The sequence below is a fragment of the Geotrypetes seraphini genome, chromosome 2 (genome assembly GCF_902459505.1).
Source record: "Geotrypetes seraphini chromosome 2, aGeoSer1.1, whole genome shotgun sequence".
Lineage (NCBI taxonomy): Eukaryota > Metazoa > Chordata > Amphibia > Gymnophiona > Dermophiidae > Geotrypetes > Geotrypetes seraphini.
In genome coordinates, this window is record NC_047085.1 from 254,274,314 (window position 1) to 254,300,355 (window position 26,042).

Consider the following 26,042-nt stretch of genomic DNA (forward strand, 5'->3'; position numbering starts at 1 on the left):
GATAGAGACTTATAAGATCATGAAGGGCATAGAGAGAGTAGAGAGGGACAGATTTTTCAAACTTTCAAATAATAAAAGAACAAGAGGGCATTCAGAAAAGTTGAAAGGGGACAGATTCAAAACGAATGCTAGGAAGTTCTTCTTTAGCCAACGTGTAGTGGACACCTGGAATGTGCTTCCAGAGTGTAATAGGGCAGAGTACGGTACTGGGGTTCAAGAAAGGATTGGACAATTTCCTGCTGGAAAAGGGGATAGAGGGGTATGGATAAAGGATTACTGCACAGGTCCTGGACCTGTTGGGCCGCCATATGAGCGGACTGCTGGGCACGATGGAACGCAGGTCTGACCCAGCAGAGGCATTGCTTATGTTCTTATGTTGGGATCAAAAGATATGAAGAGTTGAGGAGCAGTCCGATGAGACTGGGTGCGTTGTAGGTAAAAAGCCAACCCCGTCTTACAGTCAAGAGTGTGAAGCGCCACCTCTCCAGGATGAGAATGGGGCTTAGGAAAAAACACCGAAGAACAATGGACTGGTTGAGGTGGAAATCCGAAACCACCTTAGGCAAGAACTTAGGATGAGTATGAAGGACCACCTTGTCATGATGGAAAACAGTAAAAGGTGGGTCCGCAACCAAAGCTTACAGTTCACTGACTCTGCGAGCAGACGTGAGGGCAATCAGGAACACCACCTACCAAGTGAGGTACTTCAGATGAGCCTTATCAATGGGTTCAAATGGAGGTTTCATCAAGCCTCCACTCAAGCCGGGGGAGGCTTGAGTGGAGGATGGACATTGAAGAGGCCCTTCATAAATCGGGAAACCACTGGATGGACCAAGAGCGATTTCCCATCAATCGGCTGATGAAAGGCAGCAATCGCACTGAGGTGAACTCGAATAGATGTCGATTTGAGACCAGACCGAGACAAGTGGAGCAGATAATCCAGCACGGAGGACAAGGAGGCAGACAGTGGCTCCATGCGATGCGTAGCACACCATGCAGCAAATCTAGACCATTTCTTTTAGTAGCATTGTCTAGTGGAACACTTCCGAGAGGCCTCGAGAACATCCCTCACTGACTGAGAAAACCCGAAGGAGGGAGTCAGGTGGAAAGGAACCAAGCTGTTAAGTGTAGAGACTGCAGATTGGGATGCAGCAGCAAACCCCGACTCTGAGACAGCAGAGAAGGAAATACAGGCAGAAGCAGAGGCTCCCTGACACTGAGTCGGAGGAGAAGGGAGAACCACGGCTGCCTGGGCCATGGAGGAGCTATCAAAATCATGGTGGCGTGGGCCGACTTGAGCTGTACGAGAGTCTTCAGAATCATAGGAAATGGAGGGAACACGTAGAACAAGGATCTCAAAGTCCCTCCTCGAGGGCCGCAATCCAGTCGGGTTTTCAGGATTTCCCCAAATGAATATGCATGAGATCTATGTGCATGCACTGCTTTCAATGCATATTCATTGGGGAAATCCTGAAAACCCGACTGAATTGCGGCCCTCGAGGAGGGACTTTGAGACCCCTGACGTAGAGGAACTGGCTCGTCCAATCCAGAAGGAAAGCATCCACCTCGAGACGATCCGGGGAGTAAATCCTGGAGCAGAAGCGAGGCAACTTGTGGTTGAGGGGTGAGGCGAACAGATCTATCTGCGGCGTCCCCCATCGAACAAACACCTGACGCAGAGTGGAGGAATGGAGCGACCATTCGTGTGGCTGGAGAAGGCGGCTCAACCTGTCCGCCAGGCAGTTTTGCTCGCCTTGGATGTAGACCGCTCGAAGGAAGATGTTGTGGTGTATCGCCCACTCCCAGAGCCGAAGAGCTTCCCAGCAAAGAGACAGGGAACCCGTACCTCCCTGCTTGTTCACATAATACATCGCCACCTGGTTGTCGGTTCGCACCATAACCACGCGATCCCGAAGCAAATGCCAAAAGGCTACCAAAGCATTGTAAATGGCTCGAAGCTCCAGCAGGTTGATGTGGCAGCGACGGTTGGTGCTCAACCAAAAACCCCGAGTCCAGAGGCCGTCGAGGTGAGCCCCCCAGGCATACGCAGAGGAGTCCGTTGTTAGAACCTTCTGCAGTGGGGGCGCGAGAAAGAGAAAACCTCTGGAAAGATTGGAAGAGAGCATCCACCAGTGGAATGAACGCTTCAAGGAGGGAGTCACCCCAATGTGTTGAGAGGCGGGATCCTCTGGGACGCCAGGGTCCACTGAGGCACTCGGAGGTGAAATCTGGCAAAAGGAGTCACATGAACGGTGGAGGCCATGTGTCCCAACAGAATCATCATCTGCTTGGCTGAAACCGTGGACTGAAGGGAGACCCGCTGGCACAAGTGAATGAGGGCGGCCTGCCGAGGCTGAGGCAGAAACGAGTGAAGGCGAACCGTGTCTAGAACCGCTCCTATGAACTGCAGAGACTGAGAGGGACACAACTGGGACTTGGGGAAGTTGACCTCGAAGCCCAGACATTGAAGGAATGTAATAGTCCATTGAGGCGCTGAAATAACCTCCTGCCGTGATGGTGCTTTGATGAGCCAGTCGTCGAGGTACGGGAACACTTGCAGACCCTGTGACCGCAGGGCCGCCGCCACCAGCACCACGAGGCACTTCGTGAAGACTCGTTGGGAGGATGCAAGCCCGAACGGGAGGACTCAATACTGCAGGTGAAGATCTCCCACCTGAAAACGAAGAAACATGCGAGAGACCGGATGAATCGGGATGTGAGCATAGGCCTCTTTTAGATCCAGCGAGCACAACCAGTCCCCCTCGTCCATCAGGGGATACAACATGGGAAGAGAGAGCATGCGGAACTTCTCTTTGACCAGGAAGTTGTTCAATACCCTGAGGTCCAGGATAGGGCGTAGGTCCCCAGTCTTTTTGGGGACTAGAAAGTACTGGGAGTAGACTCCGGTGCCCTGCTGACACAAAGGGACCTCCTCCACCGCCCGGAGGCGAAGGAGGGCATGAGCCTCCTGGCGAAGAAGGGGGAGATGCGACCTGTTGGAAAGACACTCTCTTGGGGGCAGGTCCGGAGGTGCCGTCCGGAAATTAAGGGAATACCCCTCCCTGATGATGGAGAGGACCCAGTGGTCAGAAGTAATCAGTTCCCAGTGGTGACAAAAGGAACTGAGACGGCCCCCGATAGGTAGAGGAGAAGGGGAGCGGCCTGCTCAAACTGGGATAGTCAAAAGGATGGCACTGGCTTAGCCGCCGCAGGAATCTGAGGCTTTTGAGGGGCCCTCTGCTGCTGCTGCTGACGCCTGGGTGGTGGCCTGGAAAAAGCCAGTGTGGACTTCTGGGGATAGCGCCGGGGGGCAACTTGTACGACTTAGGAGGAGTGGGCTTTGCCTTGGGTCTGACCAAGGAGGCGAAGGAGCTTTCATGTTTGGAGAGGCGTTTAGTGGCTGCCTTGATGGAGTCGTCAAAGAGCTCGTTGCCCAAGCACGGGAGATTCGCCAAACAGTCCTGCAGATTAGAGTCCATGTCAACGATGCAGAGCCAAGCTAGGCGGCGCATGGCTATCGCAAAAGTGGAGACCCTCGAGGAAAGTTCAAAGGCATCATAGGTCGCCTGAAACATATAAAGGCGAATCTGCAACAGCGTATCCAGAAGCCGGCGAAATTCGGCCCGGCGATGGACAGCCAAATCATCCTGAAAAGATGGCAGGGATTTGATGCAATGTTTGAGATAGGATGTAAAATTGAAATTGTAATTCAGAACCCTATTCACCATCGTCAAATTTTGGTACAGGCGCCTGCCAAATTTGTCCATAGTCCGGCCTTCTCGGCCCGGCGAGACAGCCGCGTAGACCCTGGAAGGATTAGCCTTCTCAAATCCCTTACATGGGATCATCCTGTATCGGGATTCCATCTTGGATGGAATGGCAGGGTTTGCGTACGGCGTCTCCAAATTCCGGAAGAAAGTCTGCTGCAAAACTGGATTCAAGGGGAGGCGAAGGGATTCCTTCAGTGGGTGAGGAAGCTCCATCTCCTCCAAATACTCCTATGTATACTTGGATTCGGACTGGAGGTCCAGTTGCAGGGCCTTGCCCATATCCACCACGAACCTTGTGAAGGAGGAAGCCTTGCCTGCAGAATGCCCCTCGAGAGGCAAAGCCAAGCAGAACTTCGGGGCAGCAGAGAACAAGGGGGAAGCTTCCCTTGAGTACTGCGTCGGTACGTCAGTATCCACAAGCATGGACGTCAAGGAAGCCCCGCTGAGAGAATGAGGGGGAGTCGACGACTGCTTGCGATTAGAAAGCCTAGAAGGCGAGAAACCGGGGTTCCGAGGAATGGAGACCCGGGGAGCCTGCCCCGGCGAGCCCAGGGGAGAAGAGACCTTCCGATGCGGCAGCAAGGCGGGAGTCTTTGACCTCGAAGCTCCTCGGCTCGGAGACCGAGAAGGCATGGGAGGTCGTCGAGGACGAGGGTCAGACAGCACGAGGTCCGACGGCTCAATGGACCCCGTAGTGCAAGGACCTGGCAAATTACCCTGCTTCGGGGGAGAGTCCCTGTACCGTTTCACGGACTGCTGCCTCAAAGAAGAGGTACGCTTAGGCCAGTGCTTCGAGCGAGGTCGGGCAGCGGGAGAAATCCACCTCAAGGGAGTAGGCGAGGAGTCACTCGAGGATAAGCGGCGGGACCAACGCACCTTACCTTGAGAGCCCTCGGAACAATGCTCAGGCTGGTCAACAATGAGCAGGGTCGAGGCCGGGGCAAACTGAGCCAAAGCAGAGGAGATCTGCGAGGTTAAAATAGCCTTAAACATCGGCACCGAGACCAAAGGATTTGGACGGACTGGTGCAGCAGTGCGCTCCACAAGGGCAACCTCGATATAGAGTATTCCCTTAAAGTGGAGGCACACTTCAGAGGAGGTCTCGTAGAGGCCAGCAGGACTACACTCACCGCCTGGGTGGCCAGAGACTCCGAGGACGGCTTCTTCGGTAGCTGAGCTGAACCTGCAGGAGGAAGAGGAGACTTACCCGAGGCCGAGGACTTCAAAGCCGGAGCTGCCGAGGCCTTCGAAGTCAAGGGAGACTTACTCGAGGTCTTTGAGACTGAGACCGAGGTCGAGGCCGAGACCGGGGTCGAGGTCCTATCCCCTGGCTGGTCCATGGTGAAGAGCTCCGCAATCTTGGCCCGCCGTCGACGAAGAGCCCAAGGTTGAAGAGTGGCACAACGCGGGCCAGTAGCTATAGGGTGATCAACACCGAGACAAAGTATACACCCACAGTGCGGGTCAGTGATCGAGAGCACCCGACCGCACTGCGTGCACTTTTTGAACCCGGTGACAGGTTAAGGTAGGATAAGGTAGGAAAAAAAGGCCGCAGCCACGCGAGGCTGAGCGGCCAAGGAAAAAACCGGGGTCCCCCAATCGCGATCAAGTTTTTTTTTTTCTTTTTTTTTTAAACAAAAACATTAAAGATGCGGGGCACAGCGACTTCTGACCGTAAAAAACAATAAAAGAAGCCTTGGTGCAAGAAAGGCACTTAAAATCAACGCAGAGAAGAGAGACAGGAATTTCTGGCTCCGAGGAAAACTAAGAACTGAGGACTATGTTGAGGAGACGCGCCCCCTAGTTGAGCGGGAAGGCACACGCATGTGCTGTGCAGCACTAGCAAACTTTAAGATCTTCAATCAAGTTTGCTTGAAAAGCTGTCTGTGACGGGCTCCGTGGATGATGTCACCCACATGTGGAGAATATGCATTCTTCAGAAGAACTGTAAAGACTTATCTCTTTGATAAATTTGTAACTTCATAACTACGGTGTTGTATCTCTACTGCTGTTTGTAACTTTGCTGCTTGTCAGTTGTCTCCTTTATTGTGAACTGCTTAGAACTGTTATGGTATTGTGGTATATAAAAATAAAATTATTATTATATTATTTAAGGTCCGATGCCTCATTAAGCCTTCAGTTCTCTCTTGCTTTTCTATTAATGCCTCATTTATTTCTATTCATATTACCTGTTGGGGAGCACGCCCTATGAAGGACTTTGGTTCCAGAAGGCTCTCCAGCTGCTTCTGAATTGGATTAAAATAGGGATCAGCCTGAATTCTTGCAATAAGGTCATTATCACCTCCTTCCTGCTTGACCACAGCAGCTGCTTGCTGGGAGAGCACCCGGATCCGCTCATGACAGTCCTAGAAAGAGATATGGAAGAATAAGGTCACTTCTGCAACCTTCTGGGAAGAGGCCGAGCCCACTACCAGTGTGCCAGACCCAGAAGCCCTATACAGGTTCAATGCAGAACCCATGTAGTGAGGAAATTTGTGCTATTATTACAGCATACAGAGAATTAAAAGCTTTCTTGGCAACCTAAGCAATGTTGTATGTGCCTTACTAGAGTAACCTAAGCATTTATGCATGAAAGTAGTCTGGTAGAGAAGTGCAAGATGAATGACTTTCCTTTCTGGTGGACCTGTTGTGTTGTTATCAGTAGGCAACTGGGGAACTTGGGTATTCTAGATCATAAGGATATCAAATGTGCCCTGTATCTAGAGATACCTTTATTAGGGAGCACACACAATAAACTAGTTATGAAAGACAATTTAGGGCTTTTCATTCTCTATAGTCAAACATTTACTATATAAGCGCATTTAAAAAAAATCATCTCTGTATTACTGAAATATCCCCACAACCTTCATCTTCTGTCAGTGCATGCATGTATGCTTCTCCCTGTTAATAGCCTGCTGTCCTTCACAACAACATTTTTTAAAATTTGAAACACTGACTGCTTGTGTCCAATTTGTATCTTGCAGACATAGTAGGGTTAAATTTAAAATTCTCTGATCTTCAAGGCCCTTAAAGGAAATGGTTCAGAATACTTAAACAAGCTCTCCCTCTATATATCTCCAAGGTCACTAAGGTCCTAGGTCCTCCTAAGGATTATCCCTTACCACACCCTCTCCAAACGACATTCCACAATGCTATTAAAATGTTTTATTGTGTTGATATAAAGTCATACCTTGAATTGTTATTTGAATATTTTTACTGCTGCAATTGTTTATTGCCTATGTTTGACTTTGGTGAATTTCTTCATAAAGGCAGGAAATAAATCCTAATATACAGTATAATAAATAAAAATTATAGATATGAATACAATTAATTTTGTTCATCAGAATTTGAGAGTAAAACAAAACGCCTTGAGAATGAAGTAACAACATCTCCTATTGGAAATTAGTTCTCGTTATTAGTAGTAAAGTGCTTCTTTATATTTGTTTGCATTTAATTAAGATACTCTTTAAATCTTGGATCTAGTTTAATTTAGAGGACTTGTGTGTGATCAAGGGAAGCTGTATTTTTCTTTTCCTATTATAATTTGAGTGAATTATTTTTCAGATTTGAAAACTAATTTTAACAGAGATGTCTTGATCATACTTTTCTGTACAAGATGTTTATGCTTGGAATTTTTATAAAATTGCATAAATAAAAATATTTTTAAAAAAAATTAAAACTTTAAACAGTTGGTAAATACAGATTTCATTGGATTATATAGTCTTGAGACAGGAGGTGATGTCACAGTTAAGCAATGTTGGTCTTTTACCTAGACTTGACATCACTTCTGTCTCAAAATTTCATAAAAATGAATTAGGCAAACAAAGTAATTTGGTTAACCGAACTTGTCATGGGAGTTTTGGAGCATTAAAGGGCACAAGTTGAGGAATTTTTTTAGACTGAAGAATAATGAGCTGAAAGAGTCTGCAGAAGGAGAACAGGTTGCAGAAAGTACCTGGCGATTTCCTCCAGCTTTCACCATAGCCATGATAATATTCTCTGTGGCCATGAAAGGAAGTTCTTGGCGGATACGTCTTTCAATCACCTGGACAACAGGCATGTGGTATCCAGAATAAGTGGAAAAAAAGGAGTAGAAAAAATAAACTTTAGCCACTGAAAAGAGGTAGGATAATATTGAAAAATTAGGTTTCTTACCTCTGCTAATCTTCCTTCTTGTAGATCTCTTGCGGGTAATGTATCCATTCCAGCCTTGGCTGCAGAACTTAAAAATAAAACCAACCCCCTCTGCGAGGTCACCTGTGCGGCCACTTCCCTTGAAGTTCAGTAGGTAGCAAAGCCAGGAGTATCTAATACCAATAGGTAACACAAGAAAAAGAGGTGGGTGCGGGGACTCCACGATACAAATCAGTGCTGCTCATGATAACCAAATACATAATCAATAACCGCCAAAAAAAAAGGCCAAGTTAGGATAATAAGAAATTGAAACATTTCACACCTGCAAAACTGAGGAACAGGTCACTAAAGAAGACCCAGTCTAAACAACAGAAGGGGCACCACCCCAGGACCCTTAAAACCCCATAAGCTTAAATAAAAGGTCACTCAGGGAAATGTTAGCAAGGCTGGTCAAAGATAGAAAGCCAACTTACCAGTTACTGGTAGGTGACCTGCGAATTGGACAAAACAGATGGGCGGGAATTCAGGCTCCAGAGGAGATCTACAAGAAGGAAGATTTGCAGGGGTAAGAAACCTAATCTTCCTGAACTAGCAGGACGTATCAAAGCAGTCCCAAATCTCAGGGGGGCCCAATGAGCCCACCGCCAGAACAGAAGGGCCAAAGGCCATATCACCCATAACTGCCACATCAAGCCGGTAAAACACGGAAAAAATATGAAGGGAAACCCACATGGCCACCCGACAAATTTCCTAAGGCGAGACCACATGAGTCAGCCCACGAGAAAGCCCTTCCTCTGGTAGAGTGAGCCCTCACGCCAAGGGAAGGCTGCTTCCTCGCCGCCACATGGGCCGTGGAAATGCCAGAACGTAACCAACGCGAGAAAGTAGCCTCGGAAACAGGCCAACTCCGGCGTGCGGGCCCCCCAGGACAAACAGATGGTCCGACAGACAGTAGTCGTTAGTAGCCTCAAAGCATCTCAAAAGGAGACGCCGCAACCCCAGAGACCACAAAACACGAGTCTTAGACTTGGAAGCCAACAGAACAAAAGTGTGTAGCCGAACTACCTGGGTGACGTGGACTGCTGACCCCATGTGCAGAAGACACGGTCCTCAAAACAACCGCAGACTCCGTGATGCGGAGAAAAGGATCCCTGCATGACATAGCCTGAAGCTCCGACAGACCCTGAGCAGAAGCGACCGGAACAAGTAAATCCATCTTGATGGCAACATCTCTCAGAGAAATACAATCCAGGGGTTCATAGATTAGACAAGACAGTGAGTAGAGAACGAGACTCAGATCCCTTGGAGAACACGCAAGGCAGTCGCAAGGGAGGCCGCATCCTCCCCACCCACCTCCCTGTAAGAAACCTACAACATCTTGGGGAGACACCAGAAAACCCCCAAACACGAGAGTCCCGCAACGGGGACCTGGAAGAAGAAACTGCCAGACCCTTCCTGAGGCCAGCCCACAGGAAGGCCAGAACAGGCGCCACCAATGGGGCCAAAGGATCCACGTGAACTGCTGCATACCAGGCCGAAAAGCACCTCTAGGCCTTTGCGGAGGCTGACCCCATCGAATTCCTGTTGCCATGAAGAAACGTGGCAATGACAGCAGAAGAGAAGCCCCTAGCCCTCAAGTCCGCGCGTATATCACCAGGTCGCAAGACCAAGCTGTCCGGAACTGGAAGGGCTATCGGGCCCTGCATGAGCAATTTCCAATGGCAAGGAAGACAAAGATCCCTCACTGAGCTCAACCACACCAGGTCTGCGTACCAAGGACAGCTGGGCCAGTCCGGGGCCACTAGGAACACCGGACCTGCGTGAGATGCCACCCGGCCCAGAACACGCTCTATCAGAGGCCACGGGACAAAGCCATACAGAAATTCCCCATCAGACCATGGATGAACCAGAGAGCCGAGCCCTGCTCTGCCGACCCCCATCGGCGGCTGAAGAACCTGTCCACCTTCTGGTTCCCCGAGAACGCTATCAGATCGAAGGCGGGGAAACCCCACCGAAGAAACATGGCTTCGAACGCTAGCCCAGACAGGGACCAATCTCGCGGGTCCAGAATCTGACAACTGAGGATGTCTACTGGCACATCGCCCACCCCTGACACATGAGTGGAGGACAAGGCCATCAGATGCTTCTCCGCCTAGGCAACAAGCATCTGAGCCTCTAGGTGCAGCAGGTGACTCCTTGTGCCCCTCTGACAAGATGACATAGGCAACCACCAGTACAATGTCCGAGAATATGCAGAGAATCCCTTGAAATCGCAGCAGGTCAGACAGACCATACACATCTCTAGCCGATTGAACAACCATCTGCTCTCCAATGCAGTCCACCAATAGTGGACCGGCACAGACCAGCAAACTGCTCCCCAACCAGAGAAACTCACCAGGGGCCACCCAGTCCAAGATGCACAGAGGGAGCCCTCTGTACAGAGTAACCAGGTTCAACCACAACACCATACAGCTGCGAGTCCCTGCCAAGCATGGCAACTTCACCCCAGCACATCCTGCTAACGATTCCACCGGGACAGAAGGGACAATTGAAGAGGATGGATGTGAACCCTTGCCCATGGATCACAACTATGGTCGCTACCAAGAGACCCAATACCTGCAGATACTGCCAGGTTGTCGGGGCTGGAGCCACTAACATGTTCTGACTGCACTCTGAAGCTTGATCGTCCCAGATTCCATCAGAAACACCTGGTTCCTGCCCACATGGAACTGGACTCCCACATACAAGTCCTGTGGCAGCTCGAGGCAACACATTGTGAGATGGATCACCCAGCCGAGACTATCCAGTAGTCACCGCTTGGCGAACCGCCAAGGGCCTTCCACCAAAGAGGAAGCTTTGATCAGCCAGTCGTCGAGGTACTGATGGACTTGCATACCCAGCGAGCGCAGATGGACAGCCACCACCACCACGTCTGTGGTGAATGATCTGGGCGCCGACACCAACCCGACGGACAGCACCACGACCTGGAAGTGCCTCCCGAGAACATGCAGCCTCAGGAACCTCCGATGATCCAGAAAAAAACAAAAAAAATCACAAGCAGAAGAAAACTAGAAGTTCTCAGCAAGGCTGCAGAATCAAACTGAACTTCAAGGGGAGTGGCCGCACAGGTGACCTCGCAGAGGGGGTTGGTTTTATTTTTAAGTTCTGCAGCCAAGGCTGGAATGGATGCATTACCTGCTAGTTCAGGCTCCAGAGGGATTGTACAAGAAGAAGCTTTGGGATCCAATACCAAGTAAATCAATTACAGTGATGGAGAAGGGGTGCATCATGAATGGGCAGTATAAAATTTGGCCTTTCTTTATGGTGTAAGCAGTTGTCACAAAGGCTAAGTTAATCGCAATTAATTAAAAGCATTAATCACAGTAACCATAATTTTAAAATAATCACTATTACTACTTATTTCTATAGCACTGCTAGATGTACATAGTGCTGTACATTAAACATTTTAAGTGAACCCCTGCTCAATAGACTTTACAGCATCTCCTCTTCCAAACATCTCCCCTGCTCTCTTCTACTCCAACCACTGTTCTTGATGCAATCTTGCATCTTTCCCATCCCACCCTGCGTTAGTCTACCTTAAAAGGTAGTCTTCTGTTGGTCCCCAACAGCAGCAGTATTAAAAATACACTTCCTGCAGCCTTATCTGAAGTTTTCCCACTTCCTCCATCATCATTTCCTGTTTCTGCATGGGTGGAACAGGTCAGAGGCAACATATGTGAAACTGCTGCTGCCAAGGACCAACAGAAGACCATCTTTAAAGTAGATTGGTAGGAAGGATTGAGAGGGGGGACAAATGCCAAACCCTAGGTGGGGAAAGGGAAGCGAGTTGACCTACAAACAGAACTGGAGGGGCACCGATAGAAGGTATGGCTGAGGCAGTAAATTCCAGCATCCACAAGAGCTTGGTGCTGCTCACTATCAAGTTTGTGTCATTGCTTATGGGGGTGGAGGGGAAGAAGGAAGAGGTGCTGAACAATGGGAGGGAGGGAGGAAAGAAAGAGAGGATGGACCCCAGGAAATAATAGACCTAGGCCAGGGGAAGAAGAGAGGGAGGGAAAGGAGATATTTTGGATCTGAGAGTGGAAGGGAGGGAAATCAGTCCTTTAGGAAAGGGGGATGGGATTTGGTATACTGACTTCCTATGGTTACAATTAAAGTAGTTTATTATATACAGATACTCATTTTGCACCTCAGGCAATGAAAGGTTAAATGACTTTCCTAAAGTCTGAAGGAGCTGCAGTGGGAAATAAATAAATAAAACCTTTAAGTCTCTGATTAATCACATTTAAAATTTAATTGAAATTCAGCCCTAGACATCACAATTATGAAGTATAGCAGTTTCACTTGTTAGCCAAGGGGCTGTCTTCTATTTATTATTTATTTATTTAGCCCATCCTCCCAAAAGAGCTCAGAACGGGTTACAGGAGTACATACACAGTATAGTCAAGACAATATGGACAAGATGTATTTGGAAGCTAGTGGTACAATGACCGAGTTATGGTAAATAGAGAACATCTGAGATACACTGGGTAACTATACATGACTATACATGTTATAGAAGAAACAAGCAGCCAAGATATATTAACTATACATGCTATAGTAGATATAAACCTCCGAGATACACTAATCAACTATAGAAGATATGTCTTAGATATTCTAATTAACTATACATGCTGTAGTGAGGAACTTGCGCTATGGCCTAGTTGAGAAGTTTATCTGAGATAAGTTAGGCTTGGTCTTTTCATGAAGCTGGATTTGTGATTTGTTGTCCTATGCATGTGTATTATAAACAGAGGCTCAGTATTGATGGTCTACTAATACAACATCTTTGCTCACCTTTGGATAAACCACCAGGCCCTCTGTAATGTTTTGCAATGTGGTCAGAACAATATCTGCTGTCAGAAAAGCTTCAGCTAAACAGATGCGCCTGGAAGACAAGAGCAGCACTACATTAATTTAAGCATTTCTTGTAATATGACCCATTTGCTGGTGCTCAGTACTCCAGTGCATACAGTAACATAGAAACATGATGGCAGATAAAGGTCAAATGGCCCATCCAGTCTGCCCATCCGCAGTAACCATTATCTCTTTCACTAAGAGATCCCACATGCCTATCTCATGCTTTCTTGAATTCAGACACAATCTCTGCCTCCACCATCTCTTCTGGGAGACTGTTCCACACATCTACCACCTTTTCTGTAAAAAAGTATTTCCTTAGATTACTCCTGAGCCTATAACCACCGATGCATCTGTAAAATACAGGCCACCCCTTTTGGTAATGCAAAGATACTTACCTGTAGCAGGGGCTCTCCAAGGACAGCAGGCATTTATTTTCTTCGAAAAAACACAATTTCAGCTCCTTGTACAATCTCTAATCCTAAGTATCCTAGACTATTGCAACATCCTCTACCTCCCCTGCCCTGCAATAATGATTAAACAACTACAGACAATTCAGAATACAGCTCTGAGACTCGTCTATTTATTGAAAAAACATGATCACATTACTGAGGCATTCATCAATTCTCATTGGCTTCCAATCCAGGAAAGAATACAATTTAAATTCTACTGTATACTATTTAAAACTATAAATGGAGACAGGCCAACCTACCTAAACGACCGCCTCATCCAAACCACCTCTACCAGGCATAGAAAAACACACACCCCATTCACTTACCCCCCAATCAAAGAAGTAAAAAGGAAAAAGCTATACAACGGACTACTGGCCACTCAGGCAGCGAAGATAGACAACCAAGTCTCCAACCTATTGACAACAACCCCAGACTACAAGATGTTCAGAAAGGAAATAAAAACTATACTCTTCAAGAAATCCCTTAATAAAGCTTAATACCATGATAAAGCTTAACCCCCCTCTTACCATCCCCTCCCTAACCCCAGATCCTACTTTTCCCTCTCTTGGAAACCTTCTCTGATCTAACGTTGTAACCCTTCTTCCATAACTCTTTTTGTAATCCGCTTTGAACCGAAAGGTAATGGCGGAATAGAAATCTGTAATGTAATGTAATATGGATGACATTATCCATGGAACCCAGTATAGCCACTACCAAGTTCACCGTCGCTTTAAATTTTTGGCCAGCTGGGTTAACATTGACATCCCAAGACCCTGTGGGAGGTATGAACAGATGCAAGCCCTACATGGAAGCAGGCTGATTTGTAGAAGTTTCTCCTAACCTCATGTTAAATGCAGATTGTTCACTGCAGGGCTGCACTGTAGTCACCATTCACTGGGCAGGAATAAGAATAAGAATAAGAATGTTGTTTATAAAAGAGGACTCGCTTCTAAAGGCATTTACAAATATCTGGGCTTTAGTGTTGGTGCAGATGTGGATGAAAAATGGCTTTAGTGTGTTTGGTATGTTCTGAAGTAATAACAGGATTTATGTTTTTGGTTGTCCATTTTATGTCAGTTATAAAAATGCTTTGTGCATCTGCCCCAGAGTGCATACATTTACAGTATCGAGACCAATGCAATAAGCTTGCATTAGAGCAGTACACTGACATTTATTAGGATTGCCTTTATGAACATATTCACACAAGGCAGTGTACAGCATGTACAGTTTGACATACAGTTTACAATTTTGTTAGCATACAGCTTCCTAATGGAATTCTGGCATTTATAAGTATATTTTTTAGCATGCAGTTAGCACGTATACATTTGGCACTTACCACAGGATGCCCGAGAGTATCCCTGATTCATTTTAAAGCAACCCGCAGTAAAAACCAAATATATAAAATTACAAGTGACCTAACACGGGCCATGTTTTGGCAAAACTAAAAATGTCTTCCTCAGGGGTCTTAATGGGTCCTAGAAGATGGAGAGAGAAAAAATTAGGATAAATTAAGTTTCAAGTTCAAGTTTCAAGTTTATTAGGGGACTTGATAAATCGCTTAATCGGATATTCTAAGCGATGTACATTTAAAATTTACAATATAAAAAACGAAAAACAATAACAATGTAATACATTACAATACATACAATTTTTAAATAATGGCTAAAATACTCTAAATTTAACATTGTTAAACATAAGGAAAGGAGGGATGAAATACAATTTTAAAGTAAAGAAGAAACATTGAGGGAAAATACAAAAGGGATATAGTTAAAACAGGTCTAACCAAATAAATATAATTCATGACGGCTACACATCCACAGACTGCGCTAACTGACCCAATTGCTTCAGAAGGGAAAATGAAGCCTGCAGAATCTCTGGCTGGGTTCTCGTGGATTCTGCAAACTCCATGTGCCTCCGCTTCATGTCAACAGAAGATAGGAGGCCTGGACGGGACTTTTTACCCATTTCTCAGACCCACAGTAGTTCATCAGTCCTGGAGGACATGGATGGGGCTAAACACAAAGCTCCCACCCCCCCTCAAGTGTGCTGCAAGCAGTACATGGACGCTACTCTGTCGAACAACCGGCACAATTTTAACAAGTAATGGTATCCTCACACCCCGAGGAGTCCATCCTAGTCAATTAAAATCAAAAATTGAGGGGTTTTGAGGCAGCCAGAAGTTTTTGAAAAAGCGTGATTGAAATCCAAGATGGCTGCTGCCAGTAAAATCAAGCCAAAAACAGCCTGTGGAGACATTTGAAAATTCAAACACAGGGTTTTGGAGGTGGGAGACCTAAACTCAAGAAACCATCAAAATCGAGATCTTCAGACACCCCGATTTTCCATAGGAAATAATAGGGCTGTAACAGTTCTGTGGAGGTCCCTGCTTGACAGCTATTTCAGTGCAGCTAGAGAGAGGGACAGGACTTTCTACTTCAGATACTTCCAAATCCATCTCCAAACCAAGAAATCTTTGGGCTTCCAGTTGGACTAACCACAACCGAGACATGTACCCCCACAGAACCTCGCAACGCGACGGGGGTGGCCAAACTATGCAGCCAGCACCCTGATACCTGAGGGTTCTTACACAGGGAGCCAAAAGCCTGTGTTCAAGCCACTGAGAAACTCAGAAGGTGAGCTGGCTCCCAGGGGAACAGACCCCCTAGCCCTGATGAAACACAGCAGGCTGGCTCCCCAGGTTCATCCGTATGCCTGCCCTGCAGAGCTGCAGTCCAGCTTAACAGAACCTGCGTCTTTTCCCAGGCAGAGGATCTCCAAAAAAGCCTCAGAAAAAAAATGAACTTAGACCGAAAACAAAACTAGGCAGAGCAGAACACACAGTTCACTTGCAGAAGGGCACGAGCCGGTGGAGGCACGAGTACTATTCAAATTCTCTTGCATCTGTTTTAAGCTGATCTGGGGATTTGCCCCAGCTTACCTTTTATCTCATTTCGTGTTATACAGCCCAACGAGGATAACTAGGAATTCCAATCTATTTGCTTAACCAAAAATTACTGGCTGCAGATACAAGACTTTTTTGGATAGGACTCTTGCATTTCAAGCAAGTAAGCAGCAATCCTGGTGGAGTTATGCTGTCTTATGGGGCATTTCGAAAAGTAATTAAGTCAGCGTTGTTTGATAAATTTATTTCCTAAATGTGGATATTACTGTTAACAAAATTTTACATTGAACATATTTAAGAAACTTGTATTTTAATTATTTGTATTGTATTTCGCCGATTGTCCAGCCTTCTTTTGTGTAAACCACCTAGAAATTGTTTGGCGGTATAAAAGAATAAAGTTATGTTATGTAAAGGGGATACTGATCTCCACCTCTATGTGGGAGATGATCAAAACAAAGAATTTACGCTTCTGCTAGTTCAGTTCGCGAGAACGGATTGATCACTATATGTATGGACTCCTGAGTGGAAGTAACAGAAATGCTTTTAAGGAACGAGTACGAGGCATACCTTTAACACATGTGTATATCACTCCCCACCATCTCTCATGCAAATCGATGGCTTTTGATTCACAAGCATAAGATGTGCCTTTAAAACATGTGCCTGAGATGTGCTTTTAACACACTACTGGTACTTCCAGACCTACCGGTAATTTTGGTGCATTAAATTTTGTGCATCATCAGGCAATATCTGTGCATCACTCAGAGTGCATTTATGAACTCATTGTAATACATTTACATAGTATTATTGGAGGCTGCTACAAATCATTGAAAAGACCACGGAGAGCCATTATGTGCATTGGAAACTAAAATAGTTCGATGCTAAACCAGTTGCAACTGGTTTAGCAACAACCATTGATGAGTTTAGAGCATCCTTCCCATAGAAAGAGGATACCCCTTCCTTTTCAAAAAACATTTTTGATATGCATATTTATTGAGTTGGTTTCTTTGGAGAATTACTAGACCCACAGAGAAAGAAGGGGAGAAACTGGGAGAGGGGGAAAATAAAAAAAACAATCTAGACCAGGTGAGGTCAAAGGCTGAGTGTTTTAGTGTCCTTAATCACCAGTGCCCTGTGCTAGAGCCTCACCTGGTCCAATAGTTAAGCCAGCCCTGGTAAAATAGTTAAGCCAGCCCTGATCAGTGGGTTTGTGACAAAAATGTTCCGAAATACACTGACCACAGAGGCAACAGGGCAGAACCAGACTTGGCTCCACCTATCCTTAATGACACTTATCTGTAATCCAACAAACAGGACTGCAAGTTTAACTCCACACCACACCATTCCCCAGGCCTGCAACCATAGTAACATACATAGTAGATGATAGCAGATAAAGACCCAAATGGTCCATCTAGTCTGCCCAACCATGATCTTTACCTATTCGCACTGTCATCCAGGGTGCGCTCAAACCACTGTACAGCTGCCGTCTGGAGTGGATCTAAGACCAGGGTCATGAGATGGCGTGCAAGGCTGCAGCAGCGCTCAGAACGCATGGGGTTTCGCTTGTAGGGCATGGCGCTGGAACCTGCAGGTGGAGAGAGAGAGAAAGGGAAGAAAATGGAGACAACACAGCAAAAATGAAAGGGAGGTAGAACAAGCAAAAGATAAGGCAAGAAGAGGCATTAAAGAGAGAAAACAGAGGGGAGAGGAAGGAAGAGTGCAAAGTAATCTTTGTGTACAACACTAAGGCCTAAATTCTCAAGGACCATCTCATTTCATAGGATTTACACTGCACTATTCTTGTAACACTCCACTGGTTTGTCTCAACTTTCTCTCTTATATCCTGCTTAACAATGTAAATGAATGATTGAACTAAACAGTTTATATTAAAACATCCATGAAATCATAAATAAATCACAATCACTCCCAAAAAATCAAAAATATCCCACAATGCGATGATTCTGATTTCCAGAACTTGATAAAGATCTCCAGATCAGGTCTCGCTAATGATTTGTATGGAAGAATTATTATCTGCTTTTTATTGCTGGTTATGCCTCTCATTAGCAGCACAGTGACTCCATATCACTGAGCCTCACTGGCAGCCATGAGTTCATGGGATACAGTCACCCCCACATGTCTCTTCTGTTTAGTGCTCATCCTTGGGTTTCTGTGCTCTTGAATACATAACCATATATTTATTGCATGAAATCCCTCTGTCTCCACCAGCCCTCAAGTCTTCCTAAATCATACATTACACTGGCCAACACTCATTTTGTTGCTTCAAATGTTAGACCTGTTTCTGGGTATATTTGACCTGCTGATTCAAAAAATGGCACCAGTTTTCTCCTATCAGCTCATTTTTGAGATACAGAATATGTGCCTTATACCACTCTTCTCGCCCATTATAAAAAAAAAATCAGGAAACATATTAAAAATTAAAAGAAAAGTGTACAACATGAAGATCTACTTATTTCATACCAAAAAACACAAATTTATGATACAAACTTTCCAGTCATTTGACACTCAAGAAGCTCCTTTTGTAATATTTTTGAGAGTGGGATTTGCCAGGACAATCCCACATAAGATTCCAACAATAGTCTGCCATCGTGTGTGTATCCCATCTTCCTTGGTATCTGGCTTTCATTGTTTTTATATCTGGTGAAATCTTTCACCTTGTTCTTCGCTTAAGTCACCAAGGTTCATTGGAAAGCAATTTAAGTAACTGTACAGATAATGGACTTTAACACTCATGTTACAGCCAAGCTTGTTGAAATGAAAGAGCATATCCTCTATTTGTGTGTAGTTGTCTGCCTTCTTGTTGCCAAGAAAGTTTTTCACAACAAGAACAAATAAAGACCAGGCATATGATTCGATTTCATTCATTGATGCTATGAATTGTGGGTCATCAAAAATTCCTGCCTTCAGTTTTTCCATGGTAAGTCCAGGTAGCATATGCGCTATATGTTCAATGCATGAACCATCTTTATTCAAAGCCTTTACAAAATTGTTTCATCATTCCAAGCTTTATATGTAATAGTGGTGGTATGATTCTCTCTCATGCTACCAAAGGTTCAATTGATTACATTTTGTCCTCAAACCCACCATATATTCCCTCGGAGGCCAATCTTTTTTTCCCTAATGTTTATGTTTGGCTCTACTATTAATAAATTAAACCATCTAAGAAACTAGAACTGATGCGGTCTATCCAATACAATTTTCTGAATCAATGCCCTAAATAACCCCAGAAACGGGTCACAAAACTCAAGGCACCAAGAAAAACATTTTTTTGTTGTTGGCCTGGGTTATTTTTATTACTACACCCCAAGCATCAGTTCTGTTGCAGATCTTAGAGTCACCTACAAGAAGACAAATTTTCCTATCAGTCCTTTTGCCACAGGGTCAATTACAGTTCCCTGCTGTTCCTTACCAATCTGTTCCTTTTCAAAGGGCTCCTCTATTTCCTTCAGATTTGCCAGTAAGCGAATATCAGTGCAAATCTAAACATAAAACAAACATGGTAATAATTACATTACATTAGTGATTTCTATTCCGCCATTACCTTGTGGTTCAAGGCAGATTACATAAGAATTGTCATGAAGTTACAAGATATATAGGTGGATTACATAATAATTGTCGAGAAATTAAGGTAATACATGTTGGGTAATTAGAACATTTTAGATCTGATAGGAGTACACAGTGTGGTAGGTGGAGCTTGGGAAGGAACTGGTCGTGTTAGATAGGTTTTATGTATTTTTTGAAGAGTAGAGTTTTTGTTTCTTTTTTGAAGGTTTTGTAGTCTGTGATCGAAGACAGCAGATTGGTGAATTGTCTGTCTAGTTTTGCTGCTCTGGTGGCCATTAGGTTGTCATATAGTTTTCTTCGTTTGACATTTTTGGTTGGCGGGTGTTTGACTAGTGAGTGGGTTTTCCTGTGTCTGGTTGAGGTGGATTGACCTAGTTGGTTGTTCCAGTAGGTTGGGCTGTCTCCGTTAATAGCTTTGAATAGTAGGCAATATAATTTGAAGTGTACTCTTGCTTGTATTGGGAGCCAGTGTGAGTCGTGGTATGCCTCTGTGATGTGTTCATATTTTTTCAATGCGTAGATGAGTCTTAGGGCTCTATTTTGTATTGTTTGTAGTTGCTTTATCATGGCCGCTGGGCAGGGGAGGTATAATTTTAACTTCTGATCTATTTCTTTCAGTGAGCAGATAATCTGTCGTTCACAGGACAGTGTATAGATCTGAAATGAGACCGTCTTCCCCAGTCTGATACAATGGTCTGTCTTGTACACAAGGCCAAGAAGTCTCTTTTCAGGGCTGGAATCTAGTGGTTCCACAGCAGGATGGGGAAATCCCTGACTTGTATTCCTCCCTCCTTTCCAAATGCTGCCTAAGCATGTAGTCAAGGTGACCATCCTAGCAGAATTCAAGAGAAGGTAGATTTGGGAGAGCCACCATTCATTCCTGGAAAGGAGCTATGGGAAACAGATCTACTTTTGGGATCTGCTGGGTACTTGTGACCTGGACTGGCCACTGATGGAGACAGGATGCTGGGTTCAATCAATGTTAGGTCTGACTCAGCAAGGCTGTTCTTATACATCACAGGGTGCTTGAGGACTATCCCCGTATCATTAATCAGCTGGACTATCCCTGTATCATTAATCAGCTGGACTATCCCTGTATCATTAATCAGCTGGGGGGGTGGGAAGTTGCCATATATGAATGAACCTTAGCTGTAAATTTATCTGCTCCATGGTCCTTGTTTGTGAGTGTGCAATCTTTAAAGACCTGCACATCCATCCTTAGCTAGAGTTGAAATGGCTCTAGGGTGGTTGGGGGCCCCTCACCTTGTGCACAGAGGCACCCATGCTCGCCAGCACTGCCAAAACTTCCACATCCACCTTCCGGCTGTAGGTCTGTCCAGTCACCATATAAGCACTGTAAAATGGGAAGGACAATGGGAATCAGGTGGAAATTAAAATAGAAAATCACCTATGAGCTAGGCCCTAGTGATGAGTACACAGATGGCACTCCCTGGGAATAATCAAACTTGCATCACTGTGATTTCATGGACAGTAGTTTACACAGTCAAAAGGCAGAAGCTTGCGAAAATGTTAGCGAGAACTTGAAACACCTTGGAAAAAGCACACACTTACTGCCAGCAGAAACAGCTTTATCTCAGTTCTAATTTGATGTCTCTGTCTTCTCAAAACATAAAATCAGAGCAATTACAATAAAAGTATTTTTTAAAAATTCAATAATAAAACAATTGTTAAAACAAAAACAGTTACTACCCAGCTTTCTTCATATTCCACCATCCTCATATGTAGTTCCACACATGGTCACAGTTATGCCTTAACAATCCAAACACGGAAACAGCTCTAGTCCATTCTGTGTTACTTTTGGTTGTTTTTTTAATTTTAAATTTGTATTAGTTTTCAACCAAATAAACAATCCGTATAACAGAAGTAAACAGCCATTGCAGTAGTACAAAATCCAAAGCCTACAGAATACAGTGCAAAATTACAACAGTATCCCCCCCCTACTTCCCCACCCCCCATCTATAAAGGACAAACAACAGGATCAAGCATTCCCTTAACCTTCTAAATATTCAGTTTCTGGGTAATAACAATCCATGTTTTCATAGATTGCAAATAATAACCCCTTCGTTTGGCCACATATAATTCCATTCTCCCCATCAAGGAGAGTTTCACTTTCCACTCAGTCTGATCTGGTACCAGAGACTGTTTCCAGTAAGTGGCAATGAGACATTTAATCGCCACAAACCCCATATGCAGGACTCGGGTTTGCCATGTGGTCTCATAGACATTAGACATCCCCAGGAGGCAGGCTAGGGGGGTAACAGGAATCCCCAACATTAGGGACAAAGAGCCCATCACCAACTGCCAGCAAGGCACCAACACCGGACACTCCCACCAAATATGTAAGAAGATACCTACAGCAGTTTGACATCGCCAACAGGTAGCCGACAATGTAAGATATATCTTATGGAGCTGCTCCGGAGTATAATACCATCTACTCAATACCTTATAGGCATTCTCCTGAATTAAAGCACATGTTGATGCTTTGCCCACCTCAGCATATATAGATCACAGTTCTTCAACCGCCGGTCCGCAGAAAATTCCTGCCAGTCCGCACAGGACAGGCAAGATCAACATCTCCAATTTCCTGCCAGTCCGCGCAGGACCAGCAAGATCGATGAGCTATAGTTCGCGCAGGGCCGGAGAGATAATGGGGAGCCTCCGACAGTGTGCTCTCTACTCTCCCAGCGGCTCTCCTTACTTACAAGCGCAGCGATTCAGGAAAGAAGCCTTGGGACTTTTGCTGAGTCGCAACCGCCTCTGATGATGCAACTTCCGCTTTCCTCAGAGGTGGTGTGACCCAACAAAGGACCCGAGGCTGCCTTCCTGAATCGCTGTGCTGGCAAGTAAGGAGAGTTGCTGGGAGGGGAGAAAGCCACTGTTAAGAGGCTGGGAAGCTGCTGGGCATGGTGAGAAAAAAAGGGACAGCTGCTACTGGACCTGGAGAGGGATAAGGAGAGATGCTGCTGGGAGGGAAAAGAGTCTGGGAAGCTACTGAGCAAGGGGAAAAAGGGACAGCTGCTACTGGACCTGGAGAGGGATAAGGAGAGATGCTGCTGGGAGGGGAGGAGGGAAAGGAGTCTAGGAAGCTGCTGGGCAAAGGGAAAAAGGGACAGCTGCTACTGGATCTGGAGAGGGATAAGAAGAGATGCTGCTGGGAGGGGAGGAGGGAAAGGGAAGGGAAGAGAGTTACTGCTGGACAGGGGGAAGAGGGAAGGGAGAAGAAAAAAGGAAGGAAACAGCTGGCAGGGAGATTAGAGGAGGGGAAGGGGAGAGATAGGAATGAGATGGGAAGGGGAGTCAGTAGAGAAATTGAGAGGGACAAAGATGTTAGATCTTGTGTAGGAGAGATAAAAATGAAGAGAGCAGTGAAGCTGGAATGAATCATGTAAAAAGGAGAGAGGGGCATAGGCTGGATGGAGAGGGGCATAGAAAGAAGACAAATACCATATGCAAATGCAAGAAGCCTCATGGCCAAGATGGGTGAACTAGGGGTCGTGGCCAAGGGGGAAGACCTGGATATAATTGGAATTACAGAAACATGGTGGACAGAGGAGAATCAATGGGATGTGGCGCTGCCGGGGTACAAGCTCTACAGGAGGGACAGGACCCACAAGAAGGGGGGAGGCATAGCACTATATATAAAGGACTCTATCTACTCGGTCGGGATGGATATGGCAAAGAAGGCAGAGGGGCTGGAATCGCTATGGGTCAAATTGCCGGGAAACAAGGGTGCAGGCATAAAACTGGGGCTGTACTATCGCCCACCTGGTACGCCGGAAGGAGTCGGACACGACTTGGAAGCTGAACTGAGACAAGAATGCAGGACTGGAAGTGTAACAGTGATGGGGGACTTCAACTACCCGGGGATTGACTGGAGTATGGGTCACTCCAACTGCACTAGGGAAACAGGATTTGTAGAAGCTGTGAGGGACTGCTTCATGGAGCAACTAGTCAGGGAACCAACACGAGGGAGTGCTACTCTTGACCTCATCCTAAACGGATTAGGGGGGCCTGCAAGAGGGGTAGAAGTGGGAGGACCACTAGGCAACAGTGACCACAACGCGATCAGATTCACATTAGAAAGGGGGACACCCACAGTAAGGAGGACCGCAACAACTGCGCTCAACTTCAGGAAAGGGAACTATGTTGCTATGAGGGAAATGGTGGGGAGGAAGCTCAGAAACATCCTTAGGATGGAGACTGTAGGAAGCGCCTGGACCCTATTCAGGGACACCCTGCAGGAAGCACAAAGAATGTACGTCCCCAGTTTCAGGAAAGGCGGCAAGAACAATCGGTCAAAGGACCCGGTTTGGATCTCAACAGAAGTAAAGAGGGCAATAAATGACAAAAAAGTATCCTTCCGGAGATGGAAAAAGGACCCAACGGAGGAAAATCTCCAGGCACACAGGAAATGCCAAAAGAAATGCCACCGAGAGGTTAGAAAAGCAAAAGGGAAATACGAGGAGGGGCTGGCCAGGGAGACGAAAAACTTCAAGGCATTCTTCAGTTACGTAAAGGGGAAGCGACCAGCGAGAGAGGAGGTGGGGCCGTTGGACGATGGGGATAGGAAGGGAGTGATTAAGGAGGATAAAGAGGTAGCTGAGAGGTTGAACACGTTCTTCTCGTCGGTTTTCACGAGAGAAGACACATCTAATATACCGGACTCAGAGGAGCTCATGAGTGGGGAACAGGCTGAAAAATTGGAACACATAGAGGTAAGTAAGGAGGATGTCCTCAAACAGATAGACAGGTTAAAGTGCGGCAAATCGCCGGGCCCAGACGGGATCCACCCAAGGGTTCTAAAGGAACTAAGACAAGAAATAGCGGGCACAATCCAGCATGTTTGCAACCTATCCTTGAAAACTGGAGAGGTACCAGAGGACTGGAAATTGGCGAATGTCACACCTATCTTCAAGAAGGGATCGAGGGGTGACCCCGGGAACTACAGGCCAGTGAGCCTGACTTCAATTATAGGGAAGATGGTGGAAGCTATGATCAAGGACAGTATTTGCGAGCACATCGAGGGAAATGGCCTACTGAGAACAAGCCAGCATGGATTCTGTAAGGGAAGGTCATGCTTAACGAACCTTCTGTACTTCTTTGAGGGAATAAGCAGTCGGGTGGACAATGGGGAACCTATAGACATCATTTACCTCGATTTTCAAAAGGCTTTTGACAAGGTGCCACATGAAAGGCTGCTTAGGAAGCTGTGGAACCACGGGGTGGGAGGGGGATGTGCACAGATGGATCGAGCACTGGTTGTCGGGTAGACTGCAGAGGGTCGGAGTAAAGGGACAATATTCTGACTGGCGGGGAGTCACGAGCGGTGTGCCACAGGGATCGGTGCTGGGGCCGTTACTCTTCAACATATTTATCAATGACCTGGAAAAGGAGGCAAAGTGCGAGGTTATAAAATTTGCAGACGATACTAAACTGTGCGGCAGAGTTAGGTCCAGGGAGGAGTGCGAGGACCTACAAAGGGACCTGGACAAACTGGAAGACTGGGCAAACAAATGGCAAATGCACTTTAACGTGGAAAAATGCAAGGTCATGCATATAGGGAAAAAGAACCCATTGTTCAACTACAAATTGGGGGGGGGCATTGTTGGGAGACAGCAGTCTTGAGAGAGACTTGGGTGTGATGGTGGATGAATCACTGAAGCCATCTGCACAGTGCGCAGCAGCCTCAAAAAAAGCCAACAGGATGCTGGGCATCATAAAGAGGGGCATAACAACCAGGACACGGGAAGTCATCATGCCATTGTATCGAGCGATGGTGCGTCCACATCTGGAATACTGCGTTCAATATTGGTCGCCGTATCTCAAGAAGGACATGGCAGTACTTGAGAGTCCAAAGGAGAGCAACGAAACTGGTAAGAGGGCTGGAACACTGCCCATACGCTGAGAGGTTGGATAGGCTGGGGCTCTTCTCTCTGGAAAAAAGGAGGCTCAGGGGAGATATGATAGAGACCTTCAAGATCATGAGGGGCATAGAGAGGGTGGATAGGGACAGATTCTTCAGGCTGAAGGGGACAACAGGTACGAGGGGGCATTCGGAGAAACTGAAGGGAGATAGGTTCAAAATAAATGCAAGGAAGTTTTTTTTCACGCAAAGGGTCGTGGACACTTGGAATGCGCTACCGGAGGAAGTGATCAGGCAGAGTACGGTACAGGGATTCAAACAGGGATTGGACGAATTCCTGAGGGATAAAGGGATCGTGGGATACTGAGGGAGGAGCTGGGATGTAACACAGGTATGGAGAGCTA

General features: G+C 46.1%; 2 protein-coding genes across 3 annotated transcripts in view; both read right to left on the minus strand.

The window, feature by feature from the left end:
- Positions 1-6,026, minus strand: part of SGSM3 (small G protein signaling modulator 3) — a 201,667-nt gene extending 195,641 nt beyond the window's left edge. The window contains exon 1 of the mRNA XM_033929415.1: positions 5,960-6,026. The gene's annotated coding sequence lies outside the window, so the exon portion shown is untranslated. The remainder of the gene's footprint in view (positions 1-5,959) is intronic.
- The window catches only part of ADSL (adenylosuccinate lyase), a 145,659-nt gene that overhangs the window by 55,470 nt on the left and 64,147 nt on the right, over positions 1-26,042 (minus strand). For both annotated transcript variants that reach the window (XM_033929418.1, XM_033929416.1), the window contains exons 7-12: positions 21,018-21,108; positions 19,600-19,669; positions 17,610-17,757; positions 12,762-12,852; positions 7,726-7,815; positions 5,960-6,136 (exon numbers count right to left, since the gene is read on the minus strand). In XM_033929418.1, coding sequence (XP_033785309.1) covers positions 5,960-6,136; positions 7,726-7,815; positions 12,762-12,852; positions 17,610-17,757; positions 19,600-19,669; positions 21,018-21,108 — 667 coding nt within the window. The remainder of the gene's footprint in view (positions 1-5,959; positions 6,137-7,725; positions 7,816-12,761; positions 12,853-17,609; positions 17,758-19,599; positions 19,670-21,017; positions 21,109-26,042) is intronic.